General features: G+C 42.8%; 2 protein-coding genes across 3 annotated transcripts in view; one reads left to right on the forward strand and one right to left on the reverse strand.

The window, feature by feature from the left end:
* LOC147998825 (uncharacterized) overlaps window positions 1-24,938 on the reverse strand; it is a 127,081-nt gene that overhangs the window by 57,031 nt on the left and 45,112 nt on the right. The window contains exons 2-3 of one of the 2 annotated variants that reach the window (XM_087595482.1): window positions 13,384-13,542; window positions 10,453-10,527 (exon numbers count right to left, since the gene is read on the reverse strand). The gene's annotated coding sequence lies outside the window, so the exon portion shown is untranslated. The remainder of the gene's footprint in view (window positions 1-10,452; window positions 10,528-13,383; window positions 13,543-24,938) is intronic. The other variant, XM_087595481.1, reaches the window with a different exon arrangement.
* LOC147998826 (disks large homolog 5-like) lies at window positions 912-23,146 on the forward strand. Its single transcript, XM_087595377.1, has 6 exons — window positions 912-1,097; window positions 18,478-18,583; window positions 19,650-19,809; window positions 21,002-21,145; window positions 21,777-21,939; window positions 22,654-23,146. The coding sequence occupies exons 1-6, from the start codon at window positions 912-914 to the stop codon at window positions 22,681-22,683; spliced, it is 789 nt and encodes a 262-aa protein (XP_087451503.1). The 3' UTR covers window positions 22,684-23,146.

A 24,938-nucleotide genomic window follows, 5' to 3' on the forward strand; every position in this document is an offset into this window, starting at 1 on the left:
GCAGGCAAGGAGGAACTTGCTATATTTGAGCAAGGAAGCTGGAATCCTCCTGGGTTCTAAACATTCACTGCAATACAGAAAGATGCTAGGGCTATTGTGGCAGAAAGTAGGAGACAGAGAAGCCAGGTTAACCCTCCCTAATCTTCTCATGCTGTGTGAGCTATCAGTAGATGGTGCCCTATACACTGTGTACAGGATGGTCTATCAGACGGTTCAGAAAGCCATGGAGGACTCCAGCAATTCTCCACTTGGGTGTCACTTGAGTCTTATATGTGTGTGTTTACAAGCCAAAATATAAGATCCATAGGTGACTGTGTAAATTCAACATGGTCCAGCCATGTGATGGAATATTATTCAGCCTTACATAGAATTCAGATTCTGACCCTTGAACAGGAATGAGAATGGTAGCCATTCTCCTAAGTCAGACCTCCAGGCAGTGCAAAGACAAACTAACACTGTATGACACCACTGAGGGCTGCAGTGTCACCAGTTATATAAAGACAGAAAGCAGGAAGGTTTACAGAGCCCCAGGGGTGACATGGAGTGGGGAGGTTGGAGGGTAGGTGTGTAAGTGGGACTGAGGCTCAGAGGAATCAGACATGGCTGCAGAATATGCATGTGGCTGCCTCCCATACCTGTGGGTCCTGCCTCCTCAGAAAGGCAAATACAACAAAAGAAATGAACAGAGGGGACAGGCTCTGACCTCCTGTAGACACACACACAAACGACTTGACAGAATGTGCACACTGCTGCCTTGCTGCAGGAGCAGTTGAGCATCCAGAAGGGTTGAAAGAGGCTGGAAGGGCTGAGCATGGCACTGAGTTCAAGGACATAGCTTTAGGTCCTGGGGAACCTACGGTGCCCAAGCCCCATCCTGCTGATACTGAGGGACACAGCTGACATTCAGGGTGATGGCTGGGCTGGGCTGGGGAATAGGTGTCCACTCTCACTTGCTCCAGCTTGAAGGTGCTCTGGATGAAGTAGAACTGCAACTACTTGTTGGATTCATTGTTGCAAATCTGCTGGAAGCTATTCTGTTCAAAGTCCTCAAATCTGAAAATGGCCAAGACACCAATGGGCAAGCACTGGGAGACAAGGTGTGGTTATAGCCGGGGTCTCCTGGAAAGACTAGCCCTCCTGAGAGGAGTTGCAGCTAAGGGGGTGTGTTTTCCTGACCAGTTTGGTACCCAGTGTTTTTTGCCAAGGGTCCCTTTATTACTTCTTGATGGAACCAGGCCTGCACATATCCAGGAAGCATTGGGGTGGAACCTGGGCTTGGTGCCCACATGCTGGCATCGTTGAGGGTGAAGTCTAGCCTATCACACTTCCAGACACCGAGTGCAGATGCCTGGGTTCCTATAGAATGGCGGTTCTTACCCTTCCTAACACTGTGACTCTTTATTTCAGTTCCTCATGTCGTTGTCATCCCAACATAAACTTACTGGAGAGCTACTTCATGAGTGTAACTTTGTTACTGTGAGGAACTGTAATGTAAATGTCTGGTGTGCAGGAGCGCTGATGTAGAACCCACAGATTGAGAGCAGCTGCTGTAGAGGATCAGAGTCCTCTGCCAGCCCTGGTGTTTGCAGAGATCCCCTGGGTTCCTAGTCTCCATGGCTTTTCCCAAGGACAGGGTTTATTCTTGGCCGTCTCAGGGCCCGGAATCTCACAGAAACAGCCTCTCCCATGTCCTTCCTGTTGAGGAGAGCGTGGTTGGTCCTCAGCACAGTCCAGTCAAACAGGGCGCTGTATAGACACTTGGCCAGGGGTCTCCTGCAGTTATGGCCTCTGGACAGAGGGGTTTCTTACCTGGGTGGGGCAACTGTGCCAGGTACAGACTGTGATGCTCAGAGTCAAGACCTCATTTTGTCTTATTTTCATAGACAAAGTTGCCCAGGCTGGCCTCGAACTTGCCGTGTAGCCAAGGATAATTAAACAACTGATCCTACTGCCTCTACCCCCCATGGGCTGAGATTGCAGATGAGTGTCACCAGAGCTGGCTTGTCACAGCTGCTATAAGGCTCTAAGTCAGGGGCCTCATGTGCAGGAGTGTTATGACTGTGCCATCCCCACCCCGCAACCAGGGTTTTCAACTTTCTCCTGCTGAAGTGTGCTTAATCCTACTCTGGCCCCAGGACACAGCAGCTGTGGGAGACTCAAAGCCTGGGGCTTCAGCTCAGCATGGGTACACAGCATGGCATGCAGGATGTATGGTTGTGAAAAAGCCAAGGAAGTGCTTCTCAGCTCACCCCCTGCAGGAGTGTCTAGTCCATCCTTCTCCCCATGGACGCAGACATCTGCTTCCAACTGCCCGACATGCCTTTCTGGTTTTGACTTTCCTGGATGCCATGTCAATGCCACCACACAGAGTGCTGCCTCTACTGGGGACACTCACATAACCTCTCTGGGGGACATCTGAGCCAAGCAGGGATTGGGTGCACTGCAGAGAGGTCAAGTCATGTCCTGAAGTACCTTGTCCCACAAAGGCTCACTGTTCAGGGAGTTGACTGGAAAAGTAAGCTTATGCCCCTGGGCAGGGTCCCCATAGGGAGTGTCCCACACCCTGCTATCAGGTCTATTCCTGGTGCCATGCAAATTCAATTTGCAAGACCCAATGCTCTGGAAATGTCAAGAGCTAACAGAAATGTACCAGGAAGTGCACACCACAGCAAAGGGAGAGGATGGCACAGAGACGTATGCTATGGGTTAAGGGGCACGGAAAGGCCACCTCGAGCACAGGGGTCAGTCACCTCTTTCACAAACAAGGCAAAAGGTCAATGCTCTCAGCTCTGGGAGTCTAAAGGGCTCTGTGGCTCCTAAGCCCTGCAGCTGCAGCCAGAAGCAGCACTGAACAGGATGTAAATGCTGAGTATGGCGATGTCAATAAAACTTTATTTACAAAACCAAATTGGTGGTGGTGCTGGTGGTGGTGGTGGTGGTGGTGGTAGCGGTGGTGGTGGTGGTGGTGGTGGTGGTGGTGGTGGTGGTGGTGGTGGTTGTGGTGGTGTTTGCGGACTGGTTCATTTCAAAGCATGCTGGAGTGGCATGGCCACTGAGCATCGGGAAACACAGAAAGGAATGCAACCGGACACAGGGCTCCCAACACCCTAGACGTCGACCTATGGCACTGGAACAGGGTCCCTGAAGGTAAGTCTGGACAGTCAGATAAGGTAAGTACATTTTATTACAAGGAAATGGGACAAGATAAATCTTCTCTTCATCTCGCTATGCTTAAGCATCTTTAAGAGTACAGGGAATTCATGTCTATCAGTCTGGTTTAGAAAAGTGTTTAGAGACAGCAAGAGTAAACTCCATGGTTCCCTGACGAGGGTTCCAGGGATTCTGATATCTGGGTCAAAGTGAAAGTTAAGGTGAAAAAGGCTGTTAGGCAGGGCAAAAAGATTCCAATTTCTGGTCTCTTTGGGCTGTAATTTTTACTGTGTTCAAGGCCATGAATGCAGACAGGGTAATAACGAATACAGAACAAGAAGCTAGAGCTTCATTAAGACAAAACGAAAGTAAAAGTTTTGCCCTCTGCACCACTGCCTGAAGCAGGTTTTTCTAAGTTGTTTCCCGAGGATGGCATGTTGACCATTAGATTCACACGATGATGATGACAAATTCACCTGCTTTTTCTTTGCCTATAATAAGGCCAGCATCGATTCAAGGTGTGGCCCAACCGACTTATTATAAAGGATGATACCGGTTGGTTGAAAAATGTAGTAGCTTTCTATGAACCATGTATTAAGTTTTTAGGTATATTAAAATTAACATTGGAAAGAACAATGGTAGGAGAGGAAGCTGGAGGACAACTGCTGCAAATGCTTGCTTTTGAAAATGCTAATGAAGAGTACAAAAGAGCATTATTACCTATAAAGGAAACTGGGGATATTAATGCTTATATGAAGGCATGCAAGGGTATCTTTTCTGAAAATGGAAAGATGCATATTTGGCATGTATTGATCCAGATAGAGTTATTAAATTATATGTTTAAATACTCTTGAATATCCTACAGGCACTTTCGCTCAGGATGAGTTGCCTTTAGAATGGGTTTATATTAAATAAAACTTTAATCAAACATTAACAAATTATGAGGAACAAATTTCTTTAATTATTCAGCAAGGCATACAAAGACCTGTTACTCTGTGGGGATATGATTGTGCTGCTATTGTTTTCCCATTAAGCAAAGATAAAGGGGAATATTTAATGCAGATGTCTGAGGTTTTTCAATTAGCCATGATTTCTTACACTGGAAATATTGAATTTCATCCTCCCCATAGTAAATTGTGGGATTGCTTTAAAAAACAAAAAAAAATTTGATAAATACACTAATATCTGTTGATCCATTACCATCAGCCTTTACTGTGTTTACAAATGGCTCTAACACCAAGATGGCTTATTGGACCAAAGATTAATTTTGGGGACAAGAATCTTCTTTTGGGTCAGTACAACAAAATGAATTATTAGCTGTAATTAATGTATTCCAGGATTTTACTCATGATGTAAAAATATTATAGCTGAGTCCGCTTATGTTGTAGGAGTAGTACAGAATATTGCGACTGCTGTTGTTTCTACATCTAAGCCGATATTAAATGTTATTCTCACATATTAAAGGACTATTGTTATTATGAAACTCTAGAATATTCATTACACATACTAGATCACATTCAAAATTTCCAGAATCTTTAACACTTGGCAATCATATGGTAAATTAATTAGTGGCATTTGCTACCCCAGAAGAACACAGTCATAATCATGCCAATACAGGATATTTACATATTAAATATAAGCTTCCCTATTCTCAAGCCAAACAAATTATTGCTAATTGTCCTATGTGTCAGTCTTCACGTATAAAATGTGTTCCATCTCAAATTAATCCCAGAAGGATGCAACTTAATACATCGTGTCAGATCGATATAACCCATATTTCTGAGTTTGGTCGCCTTTCACATATAGATGTAAGCATAGATAATTTTTCAAAATTTGTGTGGGCTACACCATTGCCAGGAGTACGCACTGCTCATGTTATACAGCATCTATTGGAAACTTTTGCTGTTATGGGACTGCCTTCTAAAATTAAAATTGATAATGGACCAACATATATTTCTTATCAATATAAACAATTTTGTCAACGATATCATATTGTACATATTACTGGTACAGAACACAATACACAAGGACAAGCTTTTGTTAAAAGAATTCACCATACCCTGAAATGACAAATTATAAAATTAAAAAGGGGGAAAAGAGATGGCCTTATGCAACCTAAATGGAGTTTGCAGACCAGTCCCAGAGCTATATTGGCACAAGCATTATACGTTATTAATTTTCTTAATTTACCACAAGGTGAAGTTATATCATGAGCCGATAGACACTTTGTTGAACTTCCCCCCAGAAGGCATGGAACAGACAGTATGGATAAAAATTGCCCGGGATGCTGAATGGCAGGAAGGGACATCATTGTATATAGGGGAGAGCGTTTTGTCTCATTACAGGATGGGAGACTATTCTGGTTACCCAGGAGATGGATCCAAGCACAGAATGATAAGAACTGCTCCCTACCCTCAAAGGAATCCAGTTAAACCAGCTACATTTTCTCCTGATGGATGTTCTCAGGAGATGAGGAGGTGTCCTCCATTACTGAGGCCCTGGCTTCTCTTAGTGTCCACAAACAACAATGGATAAGGATCCGTGCAGTGACAACCCTATTACCTATGTGGGGTCAGGTGAAGCGATTAAGCACTAAAGGAATAATTTTGTCTCCTTCAGGAAAGTCCTTTACTGCTGAGCACTTACTCTTAGCAATGTGTGTTTTACTCATGGTTTCTTCTGCTGCGGCCAATGCCAGTTATCCGGCTTATATTGCTTATCATGATGAAATCCTACTACTTTTCTGTTAGTAAATATATGGATAATGACACAGAACATGATTGGAAGTTAATTCAAGCCTATTTAGAGGTTAATGAAAGTGCTTCAAAAGTAATTAATGCCTTGAAATATGATGTTCGAATGTCTTTTGGTAAACAGCTAGAAGATACTACCCCTATGGAAATAGCGAAATTATTGGCTGTTCAATTGACAGGATTAGATCCCAAGGCTTGGCTTCAAAGGATTTTCCATAGCATGGGAGGAGCTAGTTTTGCCATAATCTTATGTACATTATGTATTATGTTGCTTTATTTTTTCATGATTAAACCCCTACAAGGACCTTTAGCTATGTTATGTAAAGTGTTACTTTAAAACAAAAGAAAAAAGGAGGAATTGTTAAGACATAGAATTGCAGCTCCCAGGCAGGGTCAAGAAAGGCCTGGTGACAGATTCAAGTAGGGGCTGGAATGCCGCCCTGGAGAAGAAAATGTTTTTCTCACTTGGCCTTAAATTATGTTCTGCTGTGTCCCGTTTCTGTGGAAGTGATTCTAACGCTCTCTTGGTAATGGTGAGTATATTTTGATTATAATATGAGAGGTGATTTGTTATATGAATATTTTTAGAAGAAGATTTCGTTTATTCGTCTTTCTTTGTTTAATCTTCCCTCATTGTTCCTGGTATCCTGGGAATAATGATCTTATGGTATCTTGACACAATGAAAATTGTAGTAATGCATATTCTTAGCTTAATAAGGATTAATAAAGCTCGCAACTGCGTGCAGTTTCTTCTGCCTTTGCTCTGCATCCCCTGTGTCCTGGGGTATGCGACCATACCCAGGGCCCCAACTCACTAGACATTGACAATGGGTCACCCCACAAAACACAGAAGCATCTACCTTAGTCAAAAATGGACATTTTATTGAATGCATACACTAACACTGATTGATCGCATCCATAGCTAAGATACTAGGGGCAGATCCGTGGCCCAAAATACATTCCTCTAAACCTATAAAGAAAGAAAGAAAGAAAGAAAGAAAGAAAGAAAGAAAGAAAGAAAGAAAGAAAGAAAGAGAGGAAGGAAGAAGAAAAAACACAAAAAACTTAAGCTTCTCATAGGAACTTCGCAGGAAGTGTTGTCTGGCGGTCAGTTCTGATTAGGCCATTTTAGATGAAACAGTGCATAGTGACCCTTAATGTGATGGGCCCTATATAAAGCTTTTTGCAATATTGGAATTTTAACAAACCTCATCCAGAACATACAGCAGAGGCAAGGATGTGATCACCATGTCCTTGCTCTCTATCAGGTTATTTTTCTGTGTCCTTGATTGTCAGGCATAGAACAGCAACAATCTGAAATAGCTGGTAGACATGGAACAAAGTGGCTAAAACTATAGTTGTGGGTTGCACACCTCAACTGTCAATGGCTAATGCTGTCCTAGAGACCTCGGAGGCCCCTCTTGTAAGACTGTCTATTGGAAAGTGGAAGCACTGACTTCAAAGTGAACCGGGCCAGCCAGGGAGAGGGCAACATGGATACGTGAGACCCTGTCTAAAACCAGCACAAAAACCAACCCTTCATTTAAAGCATCATCTATTAATTCTTTATTATTTACCACTTTCTCCCTACCAGCCTTTCAGTCTGGAATGGTAGAAAAGGACTGGGAATGTTCCTTCTATTCTAAGGACCTTGATCTCTCTTTCCTTAGGTCCACATTAAGAACACATGCAAATGGGTATCACCATCTGAACAACTTAGTATCATCTACTCAGTATATCTAGCCTAATACTGTGCTATGAGAATCTCAAGCTTCCCTGAGTTTCGCTGACCCAGCAAGAAGTATGAAGTACTGAGGTCACACCCCAGTGATCCTTTCAAGGGGTTAGAAGAAAGCCATGAGAGATGCTCCACTTCTTTGTCCTTAGATTAAATCACATTGACACAATGTGGGTGGACTATTTATCCAGACATGTTTCTCCCAACCCCACCTTTCTGAGTTCAGATCATGGCAGAATTCATGCCCCACCACCCTAGATATTGAGTTTAGTGATATGTAAATATTATTTAAACCTGTGTATTAAATTTTGTCATTTTGTTAATTTTTGTGGTTTTCACAGTCTTCTTTGATTAAATTTCCTAGTTTTATTAATTTATCCCCTGTGTTCTCTGGTATTTTGTCCTTCCCTTCAAACTAAAGTATTCCTTTTAGGATCCTCTACAGAGCTGTCTTACTGGTTACTCATATTGTGTTAAATTTATTTTTAGTGTGCATTAGTCAGCACAGTAGCTGTGCAGCTGCCTGCCCTCCATGGTACCAGATCTACTTTCCAAACAATAACGCTAACTCTTACAGGCTGTGTAGCATCTTGGCTGCTCTTTGTTCCACTTGGACAGCCCTCAGGACCAGGCTCTCCTCTCCCTTAACCCATGGCTGCTGTCCTCTTCCTCTCTCCTCTCCATCACACACGTTCTTCCTTTATTCTATGGCAGCTTCTTCTTCCTTCTTCCCTCCTCATGATCCTCTCTAGCAAAGCCCTCAAAGCTCCCCTCCCCCATCTCTCTGCTGTGCAGCTGTTGGCTGTTGGCTTCTTTATAATCACAGTTAACTGGGAACAGGGTCAGTTATTTGGGGTTAACCAGTCCTGAGTTCCACAAATTAGCATTAAAATACAAGCAGAATTAGGCCAATCCACTACAGGGATTTTTGTTTGTTTGTTTGGTTGGTTTGGTTTAATTTTCATTTACCTTTTTACTTGTTATTTTATTTTTGGCTATTTTTTATTAATCGGTTATTTTATTTATTTACATTTCAACTGTTGTCCTGCTTTCCAGACTCCCCTCATCAAACCTTACATCCCGTTTCTGCTCAGCTTTGCCTATGTGACAGTGCTCCTGCACCCACAAATATCCATCCCCACCTCACACCTCTAGGATCTGCCTTTGGTGGGGCTACAGGCCTCACCTTGAACCATAGAGCATCCTTGCATACAGTTTGGCTGGCAGTATGGCCCCTGGGAGCTTGGGGATTAGGGAAAGAAGATCTGTTCAGATATTAAAGCCAATGTTTGCTGCATTCTCTTCTTTTTCTGGTTATAGGTGAAATTATGTTTGTGTGCTTCTCTTTTTTTAAATTATTGAGAGAAGATTAATTTCTTGGTTTTTCTTGGGTATAGTTTAGTTCATTGTCTTGGAGTTTTCCTCCTATTAGCCTCAGTTGTGCTTTCTTAGAGAAAAGAATTGTTTAAATTTGGTTTTGTCATGAAATATCCTGGTTCCTCCTTTTATGGTGATTGAGGATTATGCTGGCTATAGGAGCCTGTGTCTGCATTACATCTACCAAGATTTTCTGACTTTTAGAATCACTGTTGAGAAGTCTGGTGTAATTCAGATACGTCTGAATTTATTTGTTACTAGATATTTATACCTTACCCCTTTTAATGTTCTTTCTTGATCTGTGCATTTAGCGTTTTAATTATTATGTGAATGGAGGAATTTTTCTGGTCCAATTAGTTTGATGTTCTGTAGGCTTGTTGTATCTTTATGGCCTTTTCTTTCTTTACCTTATGGAAGTTTGCTGCTATGATTTGTTGAAGGTGTTTACTGGATCTATGAACTAGAAATCTTAATTCTCTTCTCTATCTATTATCCTTAGGTTTCAACATTTAAGTGTGTCCTGAAATCATGGATGTTTTGGATTCAATAAACCATACATGTTTATCTGAGATGGGTGTTTTGTGCTTCGTGGGATGTCCTCCTTGACCCCAGGCTGCATGAAGAATCTCAGCTGACAATGGGGACATAAATTATGAGTATGTGTAGCAAGACCCAGGCCTCTTCCAGGTTCTTAGATATTAAATGAGAACCTCAAGCACAGTAGTAATGTGATTGTGTGGTGTGAATCTAGTTACTATTCTCTATTTTGATATAGATGACTCTTTTTGTGTCATGGTCAGCTTATAATGACTAGAAGACCTAAGCTTGAGAATAACCAAAGACTACATTGCTTCTCTAGCAGCTGAGCTTTTAAAAGGCCTGGTGTGACAGCAACTGTTGCTGGACATTCTGGATTATTCCTTCTGTACTTTAACTCTCTGTGTCACTTCCACCATCAATAAGTTAGTTCAATTCCATAAATTGGAAATCCATCACCTGGAAGAAATACTCTTTTTTTTAAAGATTTATTTATTTATTTATTTATTTATTTATTTATTATATACAAGTACACCGTGACTGTCTTCAGACACACCAGAAGAGGGCATCATATCTCATTACAGATGGTTGTGAGCCACCATGTGGTTGTTGGGATTTGAACTCAGGACCTCTGGAAGAGCTGTCAGTGCTCTTAACCACTAAGCCATCTCTTTAGCCCAAGAAATACTTTCTGAATATGATCTGAGATTGGCCATGGAAAAAGGGTAGCTTGAACTGTCCCAGCTAGGTTCTGGGCCTGCACAGGCCTGCTCTCCAAAAGAAACCTGTGTTCACAGCTGTTGGCTGGCTAAGAAAGATTTCAGGAGACGTGATACACAGCCCTCGGACTTCTGCTCCAGTCATCTGCACAATTTTTCCCGGACGATATCCTCATACCTCCAGCAGGCGGGTGATGAAGCTGTCCACTCTCAGCTCCCCTTCAGCCATCTTGTGGGCACCAGACTCTCCTCCCTGCATCAGGAACAAGGGCTTCTCCATGGTGGCTGCAGCATCAGTGGTGGTTTGGCATTCTCACCTAGGAGGCCCTATGCCTTTCCCCAGTTCCAACTCACCTCAGGCCCGGGCCTTCGCCCCATCCACTTCCCATGGAGCAGGGAGAGAAGCACCCACTAGAAATAAAAGGGAAGCCCTTGGTCCTGCCAAGAGTGAACCCCCAGTGAAAGGGATTGTTGGGGGGGGGTAATGGGAGGAGGATGAGGAGGGGAAGGGGAGGGGGGGTTAGGGGGATGTTTGCCTGGAAACCCAGAAAGGTAATAACAATTGAAATGTAAATAAGAAATACCCATTTAATAAAGATGGAGAAAAAAAGAGAAAAGTGTCACACATTTAAAACAGAAGAATATGGACCCTAATTTTAAAGCACAGCTCTGTCAATTAACTATATCTTTAAGGAAGCTCAGAAAATCAGGCCAAACAATATTTTCTCGGTTTATGTATCTGTAATGTTGCATAAATAATAATGTCCGTTTCTTGCTCTTGTGGAGGGAATTAAATAGTTAATATGTAATCATGGAAATTTTGAAGTACCATCCATTTTTATGTTCATTAAATCAATCTTCCTCATTTCATTGATCAAGTATATATGTTTTCTTTTCATAATTACATGTATAATAAAACCAGCATAAAAACCTTCAGAATTGTATAAGCTTTCACTTTTAACAAATTAAATTAGTTGTTCTTTGTATTTCTGCTGAACATTTAAATGTTCTTTATATGTCCCAATGCGAGTTTATTAGGTACCTATAAACTTTAAATTCTTTGCCTGAGAGCATGAGTACTATTTAATTATATAGTAACTACACTCAGGCTGTCCTTGTATTAGAACCAATTATATCAGACTCTAAGAAAAATTACTATTGCGTAAAAGTTTGTATGCGTATGAGTGTGAGTATGAGTATGAGTGTCTGTGTGAGTGTGTGTGTGTGTGTGTGTGTGTGTGTGTGTGTGTGTGTGTGTGCAGCACATGACCAAACAACTTTTAGGAGCCATTTCTCTCCTTCTGTCAAATGGGTCCCAGGATGTAACCCAGATATTTGACTTAGGCAATAAATAATATTACCAACTAAATAAATAAATAAACAAACAAAAAACAAGCCACAAATCAACTTTAAAAGTAAAGGCCAGAAGTTCACAGAATAGTAGCATTGGCCTTACCATATCCTTTCTTTGGGGATGGGAAAATTAATGTTCTGAAATCCATGACTTTCAGGAATTGTGATATTCATGGAAATTCAATTCCTTTGCAGATGCTCCAGTTGTTGTGGCCAATTGCTAGAAAGGTCAGCTTAAGCTTGCAGGACCCCCACTATTCCTCCCCCCCGCCTCCACAGAAAGCTCAAAAGACACTGCCCAGAACTTACTCCACATTCCCCAGAACCACTTTCTTTGTCCATCATTTCTGTGAGACGAAAGGTCAGACTCCTTCACCCTAGTCTCTCCACAATCAACATCCCCCCTCCCAAAACACTTCTAAGACTGGAAAACATGTCTTAGGATGTATCTGCCAGACTCGGACTGAGAGAAACTAGGGCACTGGTTGTCACTACAACACTGGTGACATAGCAGAGGATGCCAGAACTCTCTAGGAGACAATAGAATGTCCAAGAAGGGACAGCAGATGTCATGGGGAGCAGACTTTGCCTCCCTGCTAATGTTCTCCCTGTACTGAGCATAAGCTGAGGTGCCCTTTCCAGGAGACTTTCCCGGGGCAGAGCCACTGAGCACCTCCTGCTTCCAAAGCCAAATTTACTTCAAGGCTTGATTATAAAAACCTTAGTAATTCCTATGCATCTAAATGAATGTTTCCTTCCAAATCCTGCCCAAAAATGTCTCATCCTAACTCAAATTATCCTCCTTCACGAATATTAGCCATTAAAAATTCCTGAGAAATAATACCAGTTTGAATATGCAGTCAAAATGTTCTCCTGTCTTATTATGTACAGCTGCTTGAAATCACATCAAGAAATAGCCTGCCTGGAAGGTTGCAACATGGGTGTGTGTTAGGGGAACACTCATGAAGCCTTGTGCTTAGCATTCAAGGGTTGCCACAAAATTCCTTATAAGGAAGACTTGAAATCATTATGGTGCTAGAAACAGTGTGGAGGCCAGTTGGCAGAGGAAAGTGAAACATTAGAGCCACCAGTGAAGGCTCCTGTTGGGCCCTACCTTGGTGTTTCCCTCCCCCCTCGCTGAGCCTTTCAGCCTGCTATAGCAAGAAATTGTTTACACCTTTGAAGCTGCTCTTAGCCCCTGATTTGGGGCTGGGATTTTCCATGGCACCCTTCCTCCCCACTGAGCTTTCCTGCTTCTTGTTTTTATGAAGCTGTTTATGCCCCTGATTGGGCTGGAACTTTCACCACACAGACTTGTCCTATTTTCCTGGTTGGGGATTTTCACCTGCCTTGTTGTTTTTCCACTGCTTTTGCCTCTGGTATATAAGGAGATCTCAGTAAAGCCTTGGTGGCACTCGCTAAAAAGGGTGACCCGTGTACGTGTTTTCTTTCACCCCCACAAACCTACACCCGATATTCACACACTGTCGGCGCAGGCACTGACAATAGGTATCACAATAGAAACTAGTAACTAGATTTAACCAACTATCACATTAATGCTGTATTTCATGGTATTTTTTTTTTGCTCTCCTAGAACCTGGAAGAGGCTTGGGGTTTTCTAATCCTACTCATAATTTATTATCCTTCCCAACACTATGGGCTTTGTTCTGTTAATGCTAACAGCGCCATCCAATACCTAGGATATTTTCTACTGACATGTGTGACGTGAGACAAAACAGTCCCTGTCATCCCTCACCTGAATAAACTTCCTTAGAGGACAGTGTAGTTGGAGGGTCCTTCTTTCCTCTCCAAGATCGAGAAACATTTCCAGTCTTCAGACAAGTGTGTCAGCCATTGTCCAGTGACTGTCTTGAGATGTCCACATTGTCAGCTGAGTGTCGTCATCCAGCCTGCCCTGTAATTGTTGTAGATGATTAATAGGGTTCCAGCCCTAGGATTTAATTCAGTGCTACAGTACTTGCCAAACATGCTCAAAGCCCTCGCTGCCACCCTAGTCCTGTGTGCTCTAGAGAAAGAAAATAAAGAACCACATTGTCTATCAAGTTTCTCCTCCAATAGAAGGAGAATCTGCGAATCTGCATCAGGTCTTTTAAGTAACTCTAAGCCCCACCTTCCCCACAGCTCCATCCATCGATTCCATTATTGGTGCATTTTCAGTAACGCTCACTTTATTTTTGGTGTGCAAAGAATATGCACCATGTCAGTAAAGTGTGTGTGTATGTGTGTGTGTATGTGTGTGTGTGTGTTCATCCATGAACTCACTATAAATTATTATCAAATGACCCAGAAGACCGTGGAGAAACCTGTCGATGTGCATGCAGAATTATGTTACTACCGTTCCATGGCACCTTGCAGGTAACACTGAAATACTGGGCTGCTTTAATAGAGCCTAAAACCAGTCTATGCATGGTTTTCGGTGAGATTGTGATGTGCAACACCACAACAGAGATCAGCAGAAGCTTCATTTATTCCATGCTGCTGTTACCAAGTGAGGCAAAGCCTCATCCCATAGAGAGTCTGGTAGGATCTGATGAAAGGAAATAAACTCAGGGTTGAAATCAAGCCTTTAGAAACAAAGAGAAAAATACAAAGTCAAGGAAAGCAAGAGCTGTCTTTTCTTCCTCTTTTTTTTTTTTTTGAGAAGATCCACAAGAGAGACAATCCCTTCCTCAAACTAACAATGCACAAGAGAGACAATACATGAATTAAAAATCAGAAATGAAATGAGAGACATAACAATAGACACCGAGCAAATACCAAAATCATTAGTTCTTACTCCCGAGGACTTTACGCCAGAAAACTGGAATATTTATTCGATATTGTTGATTTTGTAGACAGATAACAATTACCAAAGTTAAATCCAGATCTGGGAAGGTATCTGAATAATACCCCTAAGAAAATAGATACACTCATTAAAGGTTGCATACATTATATATTATATTGCTTTATTTTGCATGATTAAACCCCTTCAAGGACATTTAGCTGTGTTATAGAAAGGGTTACTTTCAAAACAAAAGGACAAAGAGAGAAATTGTGGAGTCACTGAGAGACACTTCCCAGACAGGATCAAGGAAAGACGGCTGAGAGATGCAAGCAGGGGCTGGAACGCTGCCCTTGAGAAGAAAATGTTTTTCTCACTTTACCTTACACTATGTTGTACTATGTCCCATTTTGTGGAAGCGGCTCTCATGCTCTCTGGGTTATGACAAGTATATTGTGATACTAGGAAGAGGGGTGATTTGCTATACAGATATTTTAAGGAGAAGCCTTTGCTTAGTCTCACTTCTTTGCCTAGTCTTGCCTCAGTCGTTCCTGGTATCATGGGAATAACGATCTTATTATATCTTGCCAAAAGGGAAAGTGAGGTAATCCATATTCATGCCTATATAAGGGTTAATAAGCTGCAGTTGCATCTGCCTTTGCTTTGCATCCCCTGTGTCCTGGTTATTTGTGACCATACCTGGGCCCCCAACACAATAGATGTTGACAAGCATCACCCTTCTCAGTGTCAGGTTTATTTTCTTTCTTTTTTGAAATCTATGATGTGGAGGCGTATTACAGCGACAATATGAAACAGCAGGCGGGCATGTATGAAAATTGCTGTGTTTAAGCTTGGTGTGGGGACAAGTCCTCAAAAGGAGCTGTTAAGATGGGAAACACATAATGCATTTCTTGCTGGAATTGAGTTGCCTCAGCTGTGTTGCTCTGCCTGCTCAGTGTCCATTCAACATCACTCTGTTTCTACAGAGGAACTCAAGGTTTGCCCCAGCTGCCTGTGAGCTGTGATATGGGCAGAGAAAGGCCAGGACACAGTGGTGATTTCCCACTCCTCAGTTATGCTGAATTTTCCACTACTGTACTTGTATACACAAGTACAGTGTGGTCAGTTATTATAGATATTTGTCATTTCTTACAGAGGGCAACTATGATTGACTACACGGGGTTGGGGATTTAGCTCAGTGGTAGAGCGCTTGCCTAGGAAGCGCAAGGCCCTGGGTTCGATCCCCAGCTCCGAAAAATAGAACAAAAAAAAAAAAAAAAAAAAAAAAACTCAGGAAACCTGGCCCTTGGCAGCAATGAATCAAGAAATATCTAGGATGGTGGGGCATGAATTCTGCCAAGCAATGAACTCAGATAGGTGGGGTTGTGAGGAAGATGTATCGTTGAATAGCCCAATAGATTCACGTTGTATCATCTTGATTTAATCTAAGGACAAAGAAGTGCAGTATCTCTGATGGCTTTCTTCTAACCCCTTGAAAGGTTCGCTGGGGTTTGACCTCAGTTCTTCATTCTTCTTGCTGGGGCAGCAACACTCAGGGAAGCTTGAGATTTCCATAGGCACAGTATTAGGCTAGAAATGCTGAGTAGGTGATACTAAGTTGTTCAGATGGTGATACCCATTTCATTTGTTCTTAACGTGGACCTAAGGAAAGACAGATCAAGGTCCTTAGAATAGAAAGATCATTTCCAGTTTTTTTCTACCTTTCCTGAATGAAAGACTGGTTGGCAGAGAATGGTAAAAATTCAAGAATTGGTAGATGATGCTTTGAATGAAGGGTGGGTTTCTGTGCTGGTTTTAGACAGGTTCTCAATTACCCCATCTTGTTCTCTACGTTGCTTGTCAGGTTCACTATGAGCTCAAATAAAGCTGCTTCTTCTTTCCAACAGGTAGTCTTACAAAGGGGCTTCCAAGGACTGTGAGGACAGCATTAGCCAATGAGAATTGAGGTGTGTAACCCACAACTATAGCTTTATCTGAAAGACCCTCAGAGAGAGGAGACTCTCGCTCCAGTCCTGAGGACAATCACCACCCCATGAACACACAGGACTCAGTCTTGATGTAAAAACAAGAGGTTTACTTTGGGACACCAATGCACTGGGGCTCGACATGGTCCACACGCAGGAGGGATGTGAGGAGCCTCGAACAACAGAAATGTACAGCTTAAACAGTCATTTACGATCACACAGTTTCATTAGCTCAGCTATTTCGGTGCCAAGGATAACTAGGCAGATGTTTCTCATCCTGGGATAAGGCCTTAACCACATCAATGTAGCTATTTCAGTATGAAGGACGTCTGACTTGATATATGTTTTCTTATCCTGGGGTTTCCAGGACAAGGACCAAGGATATCTGTCTTGGCAGGTGTTTCTCTTCTGGAGTTCCCAGGACAAGGCTATAGCGATGTCAGCCTATAGCACAGCTGCATTCAGTACCCAGGACATCTCACTTCTATAGTGGTCAGTCAGCTTCCCAGAGATGTTTCCTGTCTTGTAATTGCCCTGCAGTAAATATGTTCTATACCCTCTGTTCTTATGGTCGGGTAGCTTCCTAGAGAGTGGGTGGGAATGTGCTTTCTGTACTTTCTGGTCTATTGTCTAACGTCTAGGGCCTAAGCGAGGGCCAGCTTAAAAGATTCTCATACTTAAGAACTGGCTGTACTGATATCAAACAGGGATCTTTCATATCCACTTTCTTCAAAGTCTACCAGCCATCTCAGATTGTTGCTGTAATATGCCTGACAATCAAGGACACAGAAAAATAACTTGATACACAGCAAGGACATGGCAATCATATCCTGTGTCGTTATGTATGTTATGGATGAGGTTTGTTAAAATGACAATATTGCACAAAGCTTTATATAGGACCCATCAAATTAAGGGTCACTATGCACTGTCATAGCTAAAATGGCCTGGTCAGAAGTGACCACTGGACCACTCTTCTGTAACTTCACATGAGAGGCTTGTGCTTTTTGTGTTTCTTATTTTTCTGTTTTTTTCTTATTATTTATTTATTTATTTATTTATTTATTTATTTATTTATTGCTTTATATGTTGTCAAGAAGATAGTTCAAGTCATGGATCTGCCCCCAAAATCTGAGCTTTGCCACTAATACTGTAAACAGTATTAGTGTATGCATTCAATAAAATAACTGTTTTTTTTTAGTACGATAGATGCTTTTGTGTTTTGTGGGGTGATCCATGAAACAGGAGTAAAGATGCTTGTTTCTTACTCTGTCCACTGAGTTATGTCTCTAGGCTTGTCCTACTCCTTTGGCTGCATCCCCCCCCCACATCTGCTGACTATTTTATTTTTCAGATGAAATCACACGTTATAGCTTAGAGAGGCTTGTAAGCATTCCTACTTTGGTAACTTAAGTGCAAAGAGGAGAGCCCCACACTCAGCCTGAGGGTGCATTCACTGGTGGATCCAATATTTCAGTTTCCTCTGCTAACAGCTCACCACATTGTTGCCAGGACCATAATGAATGCAATTCTTTCTCCTAAGGAATCTGGTGGCAACTGTCAAATGTTAAGCACAAAGCTTCAGGTTGTACCTATAACACACACCCACATTGCAACCTACCCGACAGGCTATTTCTGGGTGTGATTTCATGCGCCTGCACATGATGAGACAGGAGACCTCTTTGGCTACTTATAGGAACTGGTGTGATTTCTCAGTAATCTTTAATGGGTAATATTGCTGACTGAGGAGAATTTGAGGTAGGATGAAACATTTCTGTGCAGGGATTGGGGAGGAAGCACTCATTTAGATACATAGCAATGACTTAGGTTTTTCCAATCAAGCCTAGAGCCAAATTTGACTTTGGAAGCATGTGGTGCTCAATGGCTATGCCACAGGGAAGTCCCCTGAAAAGGGTCCATCAGCTTTTTCTCAGTACAGGGAGAACATTAGCAGGGAGGCAAAGTCTGTTCTCCGTGACATCAGCCGACCCTTCGTGGACATTCTATTGTCTCCTAGAGAGACCTTGGAATCCCTGTGATGTCACCAGTATCGTTGTGACAACCAATTCCCTACTTTTTCTCTTAGTGTCCAAAGGATATATCCACAGACATGTTTGCCCGTCTTTGTAGGTGCTTTGGGAGAGTTGGTGTTGATAGAGAAGAGTCTAGAGTGACGCAAATGAAACCTAAAGGTAATGATGGACACAGGACATGGAGAATGTGGAGTAAGTTCTGGGCAGTGTATGTTGAGCTTCCTGTCAGGGGTGTGTGTGGGGGTCTTCCGCTGGCCTTTTTAGTAATGGGCCACAACCACTGGAAATCTCCACAGATATTGAATCCCTTGATTATGACAATTCCTGAAAGTCAAGGTTTTCACATCATTAGTTTCTCCATAACCACATGGAGGATATGGCAATGCCTATGCTATTATTGGGTGAACTTCTAGTCTTTACTTTTACAGTGCATTCGGTATGTTAAATTGATATAATAACACCAACAGGAGTCATGGAGGGTATAACTTTTCTGAATTAAACAGGGCATCAATGTACTTCACTTTCATTGCTTCTTTAAATTCAGTGACTATCTGACAGTAGTAAGAGGGAGAGAATTGTGCTCCTGGCCATGACCTTATATTCTTAGAACTCCTCTGACTACCTCTGGCTGACGGGGCCAATCTTACCTTCATACATTAGAGGTTCTGTGTGGCAGATATTTTTCTACAGTAGCCAAACTATATGGGGCAGGTAGAGAAAGAGCCTGTAACCTACTGGCACTTCTGGGGCATTTGTCATTTCAGTAGGGGGAATTAATAAGTCTGTTGACGATGTCCTCCCCCTACATGTCTTTTTAATGCAAAGTTATTGGACTAGAGTAACAGTGTAGGATATCTGAGTATCCCTGACCAATCAAGTCATTGTGGATGCTGAACTGATGATCTGACTTCTGAAACCAGAGGGGTGAGGGTCCTGAAACCAGGTTGTAGCCTGCGTACCTGATAATAATCCTGGAGAAGGCATCTCTCTGGTACTTGTAAGCCTGTGTGGGCGGGCATAGGGAACACCTGGCTGCTTACATCTCTTGGTCTCTATATAGTAGTGGGGGAACTGTGATCCACTTAGGAGGCCTCTTACATATAGACCAAACTCCTTGCAGTGACACTGGCTTCCAAGCATGTTCTCCTGTTTGGACCTCACTGTGGTCTGTGTATGCTCTATGCATTCGCCCCATGCGGGTTCACTTGTGTTCTTCTACCTACAGAGGCCTGCAGACAGACGTCATCCCCTGAAAATGTCCTAAACAAGGTGCAGGCCAACGAGGATGAGGAGAGGCTGAACAGAGAACTGGAGCTAACTACCAAGGAGAGAAATGAGCTGACAGATCGCCTCCTTTATGTGACAGGTGGATCCGTGAGCAAGAGGTATGCATTGCTCCAAACAAACGACCTTGTTCTAAACCTCATCTCCCATAGAGAGGAGATTCAGAACCTGACCCTTACTGAGGAGTGAGATTGGAAATGGACTCTCTGATTCCGCCTGTTGAAAATCTGAACTTGTGATCTGAGTGAAGATTTCAGGGATAAAGTCACTGGAGCATGAGTTCCCAGTGTACAATTGGAAAGCCCTTGACAGGTGGTAGCTTTGCAAGGTACTAGGTGCTGTGAGTTTGTGGAGAGTGTTTGTACTTGCTAGGAAGGTGACTGAATGCTATCATCTCCTGGCAGCAGCCTTAGGTGACAGGTCCCACAGTGTTCATATCAATGCTTAACTAGAAGTCCTGAGACTCTGGCCTGGTCCTTCTTGTCTGTGTGCCTTACACTCTGAGAAAGTAATGGTGCATGCATTTCTACTGATTCTCATTGTGCTCTTTCCATATTTGTCTCTCTTTCTCATTCTCTGAGTCTGTTTACTTTTCTTTTCTTGTGGGTGTGTCCCAGTTTGTGTGTCTGGGTGTGCACAGGTCTGCATGCATATGCACAACTTATATATGTTTCTATGTCCCTGCACACTTGGAATTTAGGGGTCTGTTTTTTGACCTCAGGATTTACCTGTATAATAGTTTCATGGAGGTGTAAGTGCTTTATTTTGGAAGCCCCACTTTCAACAGTACAGTTCTTTGCCTGTGTGGTCACATTTGTCTATACATTTGTATGCCTTGGGCAGATTATAAGTTAGTGGCAATATCTGGTCTCATCTCCAGAATTATGTGTACTGTCTGCCTCTAGAATATTAGTTATTCGGCTTGTAGCATTCCACTTGTCAAAACAGGAAAAATGAAATCAGAGGTTTCTGGATGTGTGTGTGTGTGTGTGTGTGTGTGTGTGTGTGTGTGTGTGTTAGTGTAAGAGCTGTGGCCTAGGCTCTTGAGAGCATAACAGGTTTGAATGCAGATCCAGCCCTCCTGATTGAAAAAAGTGAGCCAGGGAACCCTTTATCTGGGTGCTTAGCTTCTGTTGTCCTGGGCACACAATTCCAAGTTTCTGAAGCTGAAGAAGATCCAAATATGTAGAATTCAGAAAGTGTCCTTCCAGGGCTTTGGTAGTACAGGACACAGCCTGAGTTCATATAATCCTAAACCTCGATGTTCATTGGGTTCTATCTTCCTGGGGCCAGCCCCTACTTCAGGCCAAATCCATTTTATGAAAACTTGAAGATAAAGGAGAAAGAGGTCATGTCATTACTGCACAACTTAGACACAAAGAACATTGAACATCGTGAGAAATTTCAGGAGCTCAAGAAGGAGATTAACTTCTATCGGTAAGTACTGGTCAGAAGGGCCCATCATTGTGGAATGGCCATGTCTGCCTCTCTTTGTTCTGGACCGGAGGGTCTGCAGCTCTGGGTCCATCTCTTCTGCTGTTTAAATATCACTGTGCCGTGGGTCTTTTGGACTCAGATTCAGTTCCATAAGGGACTGTCAGTTATCACCACAGTGTCTATGCATCTTTAGAAGGCTCTGGATAGAACTACACTGATTCAGGCATCAGAGTGTTATTAGGCCAACCTGCGGCTCTAGGGTCATACCAGGTTTAACAAAGCTCAATGTGTGGACCACATGGTTAGCATGACCTCCCTTGGTTCTACTGTCCTCTTGTGGTTGTTTACTGCCTACTAATTGATGCTGTCCCGATGCATTGGGCTTTCATGGATAGTTGTAGATCTCTTGTTCTTTTGGACAGACATGGACTCTTATTCGTGCTTGGGTCACAGAAACAATTTATTCTTCCCTGGATTGGCCGTTTGCTGTTTGTGCAGCAGCCTTACATATATGGAGATGTATTCTATGAAGTCTTTATGGGTATCTGGGTCCTGGTGGAGTTTGTGGGATTTGGCAGTTGGAATGGGAGGAAGAGGCTTCAGGATCTTACTATGCAGAGTGTGTTTCCAGCAACCTGCACAGCTGGCTCCTGATGGACCAGGCATGTATGAAGAAGAAGTTGGTCACATTGAAGCATGAGAGCAAGGAGTTACAGCGATATTTGTTTGAGTTGAACCCGAATGATGAAGACGAACAGGAGAAGACCAGCAACCTCCAGACCCAGCAAAATTTGGTAGGAACAAGCAGCTGAGTCAGATTAACAATGTCTGATACCATTTGCCTATTGGATACATCTTTGTTTCCCCTATCATCTTTCTAATCTCCCCACACCCAGTCAGTCACCCACCTCATGTGATAGAGTTATTCATTGCTCTGTCTATGCACAAGTATTCTGGGATGTTAACCACTCTTCAGAAACTGAATTATGGGCAATTATACTTCTCTGCCCTTTTTGAAACTGCAGTCCAGAAATGGTGACAGAGGAATAACATATCACATGACTGCATCTCCCTATCACAGATTGGATGCTATGAAGAGTTTTGAACGAGTTCTTGGTCGTGTGACAAAGGTCATACAGGGGTCATGTGATGGTTGGAAGCACCTTGTAGGGATAAGAACCAAGTGCAAATGGCAAATGAGTCCTGGTCATTGGCTTTGATCTGGGTATCATGTGGTCTTCTCCTTTCTTCCTTCACCCCAATTAGGTCTCTCCCCATTTCCCCATTCTTGGTTTGCACTGGTAGAGTCTGAGGAGCAGCTTGTTCTCCCACAGTACTGTGAGGGTTGCTGGTGATGTTCCCAGCCTGCAGAGATATCAGCAATGTTTTCAGTGAAAAGATCAGTGCTGTCTGTCCAATGCAGCTGAGGGGACAGAAGGCAGCAACTTGACAGCTGGTATGCATGTCCCCACCAAATCAGTGTCTTAATAGCTGCCTTCTCCTCCCAGGTCTCAGGAACTGCACGAGACATGGCATAGGACGGATCCCAGGAAGACAGCCCCCTGAGGAATGAGTTTCTCTCTCAGGAGTTCCCTGTGACGACAATCCTCACAGTCAAAGACTTTTTGGGGGAATATTCTTCTTCTCAGTTAATTGCCTCAATGTATAGAGACCCTAAATTTATGTATCCGTATGCCAGCCTGTCTCATTGAGGTATTTCTCCCTTCTCATACCGACAACACCATTTGAGAGACAACTAAGGGGACTGCCTTGACATCTCACGTCCTAGAGGAGAAACAGCACTACAACTGTGTTTCTAAATGTTCATTAAGAAAATGCTGTTAAGAAATGTTTTTGGTTATGATTTTCATTGAAGTTTTCTTTTTGTTATTTCATAGTTATATATTCTTGTTACTATTTTTCATTTTTTATACCATTTTAGTTGTTCATTTTATGCCTATTTTTTGTAAATTGTATTCCTTATGAATAAAAATTGATTTGTAACTCTTGACTCTTAAGACCATCTTATTCAAGGGTCCTTTCCCCTCCTGTAGACTTAGAACTGACAGCTGGATATGGATCTTTGCATGATCCAGTGAATTCAAAGCCACCAAGGGGTACACAGGGTGATAGTGTCTTTTGTGTGGATAATGTGACTTTTTTTATGGACACACACTTTATGATGTAATCACTGACATACTGTATCCATGCTGTCATGTGTTCTGCTCATCCTAGTCTATATCAGTCTACAACACACATTCCTTATTGACTGTGTGCACCAGATATTGAGTAACACACACTCATGCCTGTAGAGCTGCAGAAAAAAATGACAACTTACACAAAGGAATATAGAATAATCCTAATGGAGAACCATGTGCCTCAGTTTTTCTTACAATACAGCATTATTATTAAACCACAAAGATAATGACCATCAACGTCATTTTGGGAAATAGGTTTTTATAGGTGCTGTTTCACTTGATCATTCATATGCTGTGTTTTTTATTGTTGCTGATTATATTTATTTTTATCATGTAACTCAATGGATCTTTTTTTTTTCAAATGTATGTCTGGGCCACTCCTGAGTACATTTCCCTCATGATCCAAAAGAGGGTATAGCATTCCCCATTGTAGATGATTGTTAGGGACCATATGGTTCTTCTGAGAGAGCAGCAGATGCTCTAACCTGGGAGTCATCACCACAGCTCCTGTAGGCAGCTTTTGTCCTTCCAGGGCATGTGCTGTACTAGGTGGACACGATCACCTCCCATTTAGGAGAGAGATCTCAGGAGATGTGTATGTACAGGTGGTTGAGCAGTGCCTGCTCAATGTGGTAGGCTGCTAGGCAACCTACTGAACCCCAGCCCTGCTCCACCTGCATTCTTCGAGGCAGAGTTTCTATAGCCCAGGATGGTCTAGAATGCATCATCTACCTATGTCTTTTTTCCACTAATGCTAGGATGAGGAGCATATGTCCTCCACACCCTTCTTTCCAAACAATGAACATGCTCATGGTCTGGTTATCACATGGCCATGAGCGAGGTAAATAACACTCAGCCAAAACAGAGGCGCATTGCCACAGTCACACAGACAGCCTGGACAGATCTGACACGATCAGCACCAGGTTTGACTGCCACTACTTGAAGCAAGGTCCTCCAGTGTTAGGACAACCATTCAAACAGCAAAGAAGGAACCTGTTCCCAGCATCCGAGGAGTGGGAGACCCAGAAACCCATGTGTCAATGTGGCCATTTGGAAAATGGAAGTGGGGAGGCAGGGAAGCAGGCAGAACTGGACACAGTTGCAGGGACCCAGGCAAAGAGGGAATATTGGGGCAGAGTCCATGAGATGTCAGTAGGCAACAGGCCAGCTGGGACTAGTGTGGGTACAGGGCTTCTAGTGTGGGTATGAGAGGAGCAAAAGTAGCAATGGTCAGATTCTGATGCAGCATAAAGATTGGAAGGAGCTTAGACCGTCTCAGTGTCGTATAGGGACATTATAGACACTGATGGGCAGTATGGGGATTGCAGGGTCCCTTATAGTGGTCTCTGCAGGTGTCAGGGCTCTGTCAGACCTATGACTATCAGGCAGGCTCTGAGCGCAAGTGAGAGTCACGGGACAGGCCCTGTGTACAGCCTGGTTTGGGGACATTTCCAGGTGCCCCATGGACTGCAAAATAAAGGCAAAGGACACAGGGAAGCCAGCAGTTCCCATGCACAGGACATAAATACTTGTAGACCTTTCTAGAATTTCCATAGACCATCTGTCACTAGTCCTCACTATAGAAGGCACCAGCA

This window comes from Rattus norvegicus, chromosome 19 (assembly GCF_021556685.1).
Source record: "Rattus norvegicus strain SHRSP/BbbUtx chromosome 19, alternate assembly SHRSP_T2T, whole genome shotgun sequence".
Lineage (NCBI taxonomy): Eukaryota > Metazoa > Chordata > Mammalia > Rodentia > Muridae > Rattus > Rattus norvegicus.

Bases quoted from the DNA above. Each gene is read 5' to 3' on its own strand.
- LOC147998826 (XM_087595377.1), top strand. From the start codon at position 912: ATGGCTGGGCTGGGCTGGGGAATAGGTGTCCACTCTCACTTGCTCCAG. The intron at 21,146-21,776 runs GTAAGTACTGGT...GTGTGTTTCCAG, and splicing joins AAGGAGATTAACTTCTATCG to CAACCTGCACAGCTGGCTCC. The intron at 21,940-22,653 runs GTAGGAACAAGC...TTCTCCTCCCAG, and splicing joins TCCAGACCCAGCAAAATTTG to GTCTCAGGAACTGCACGAGA.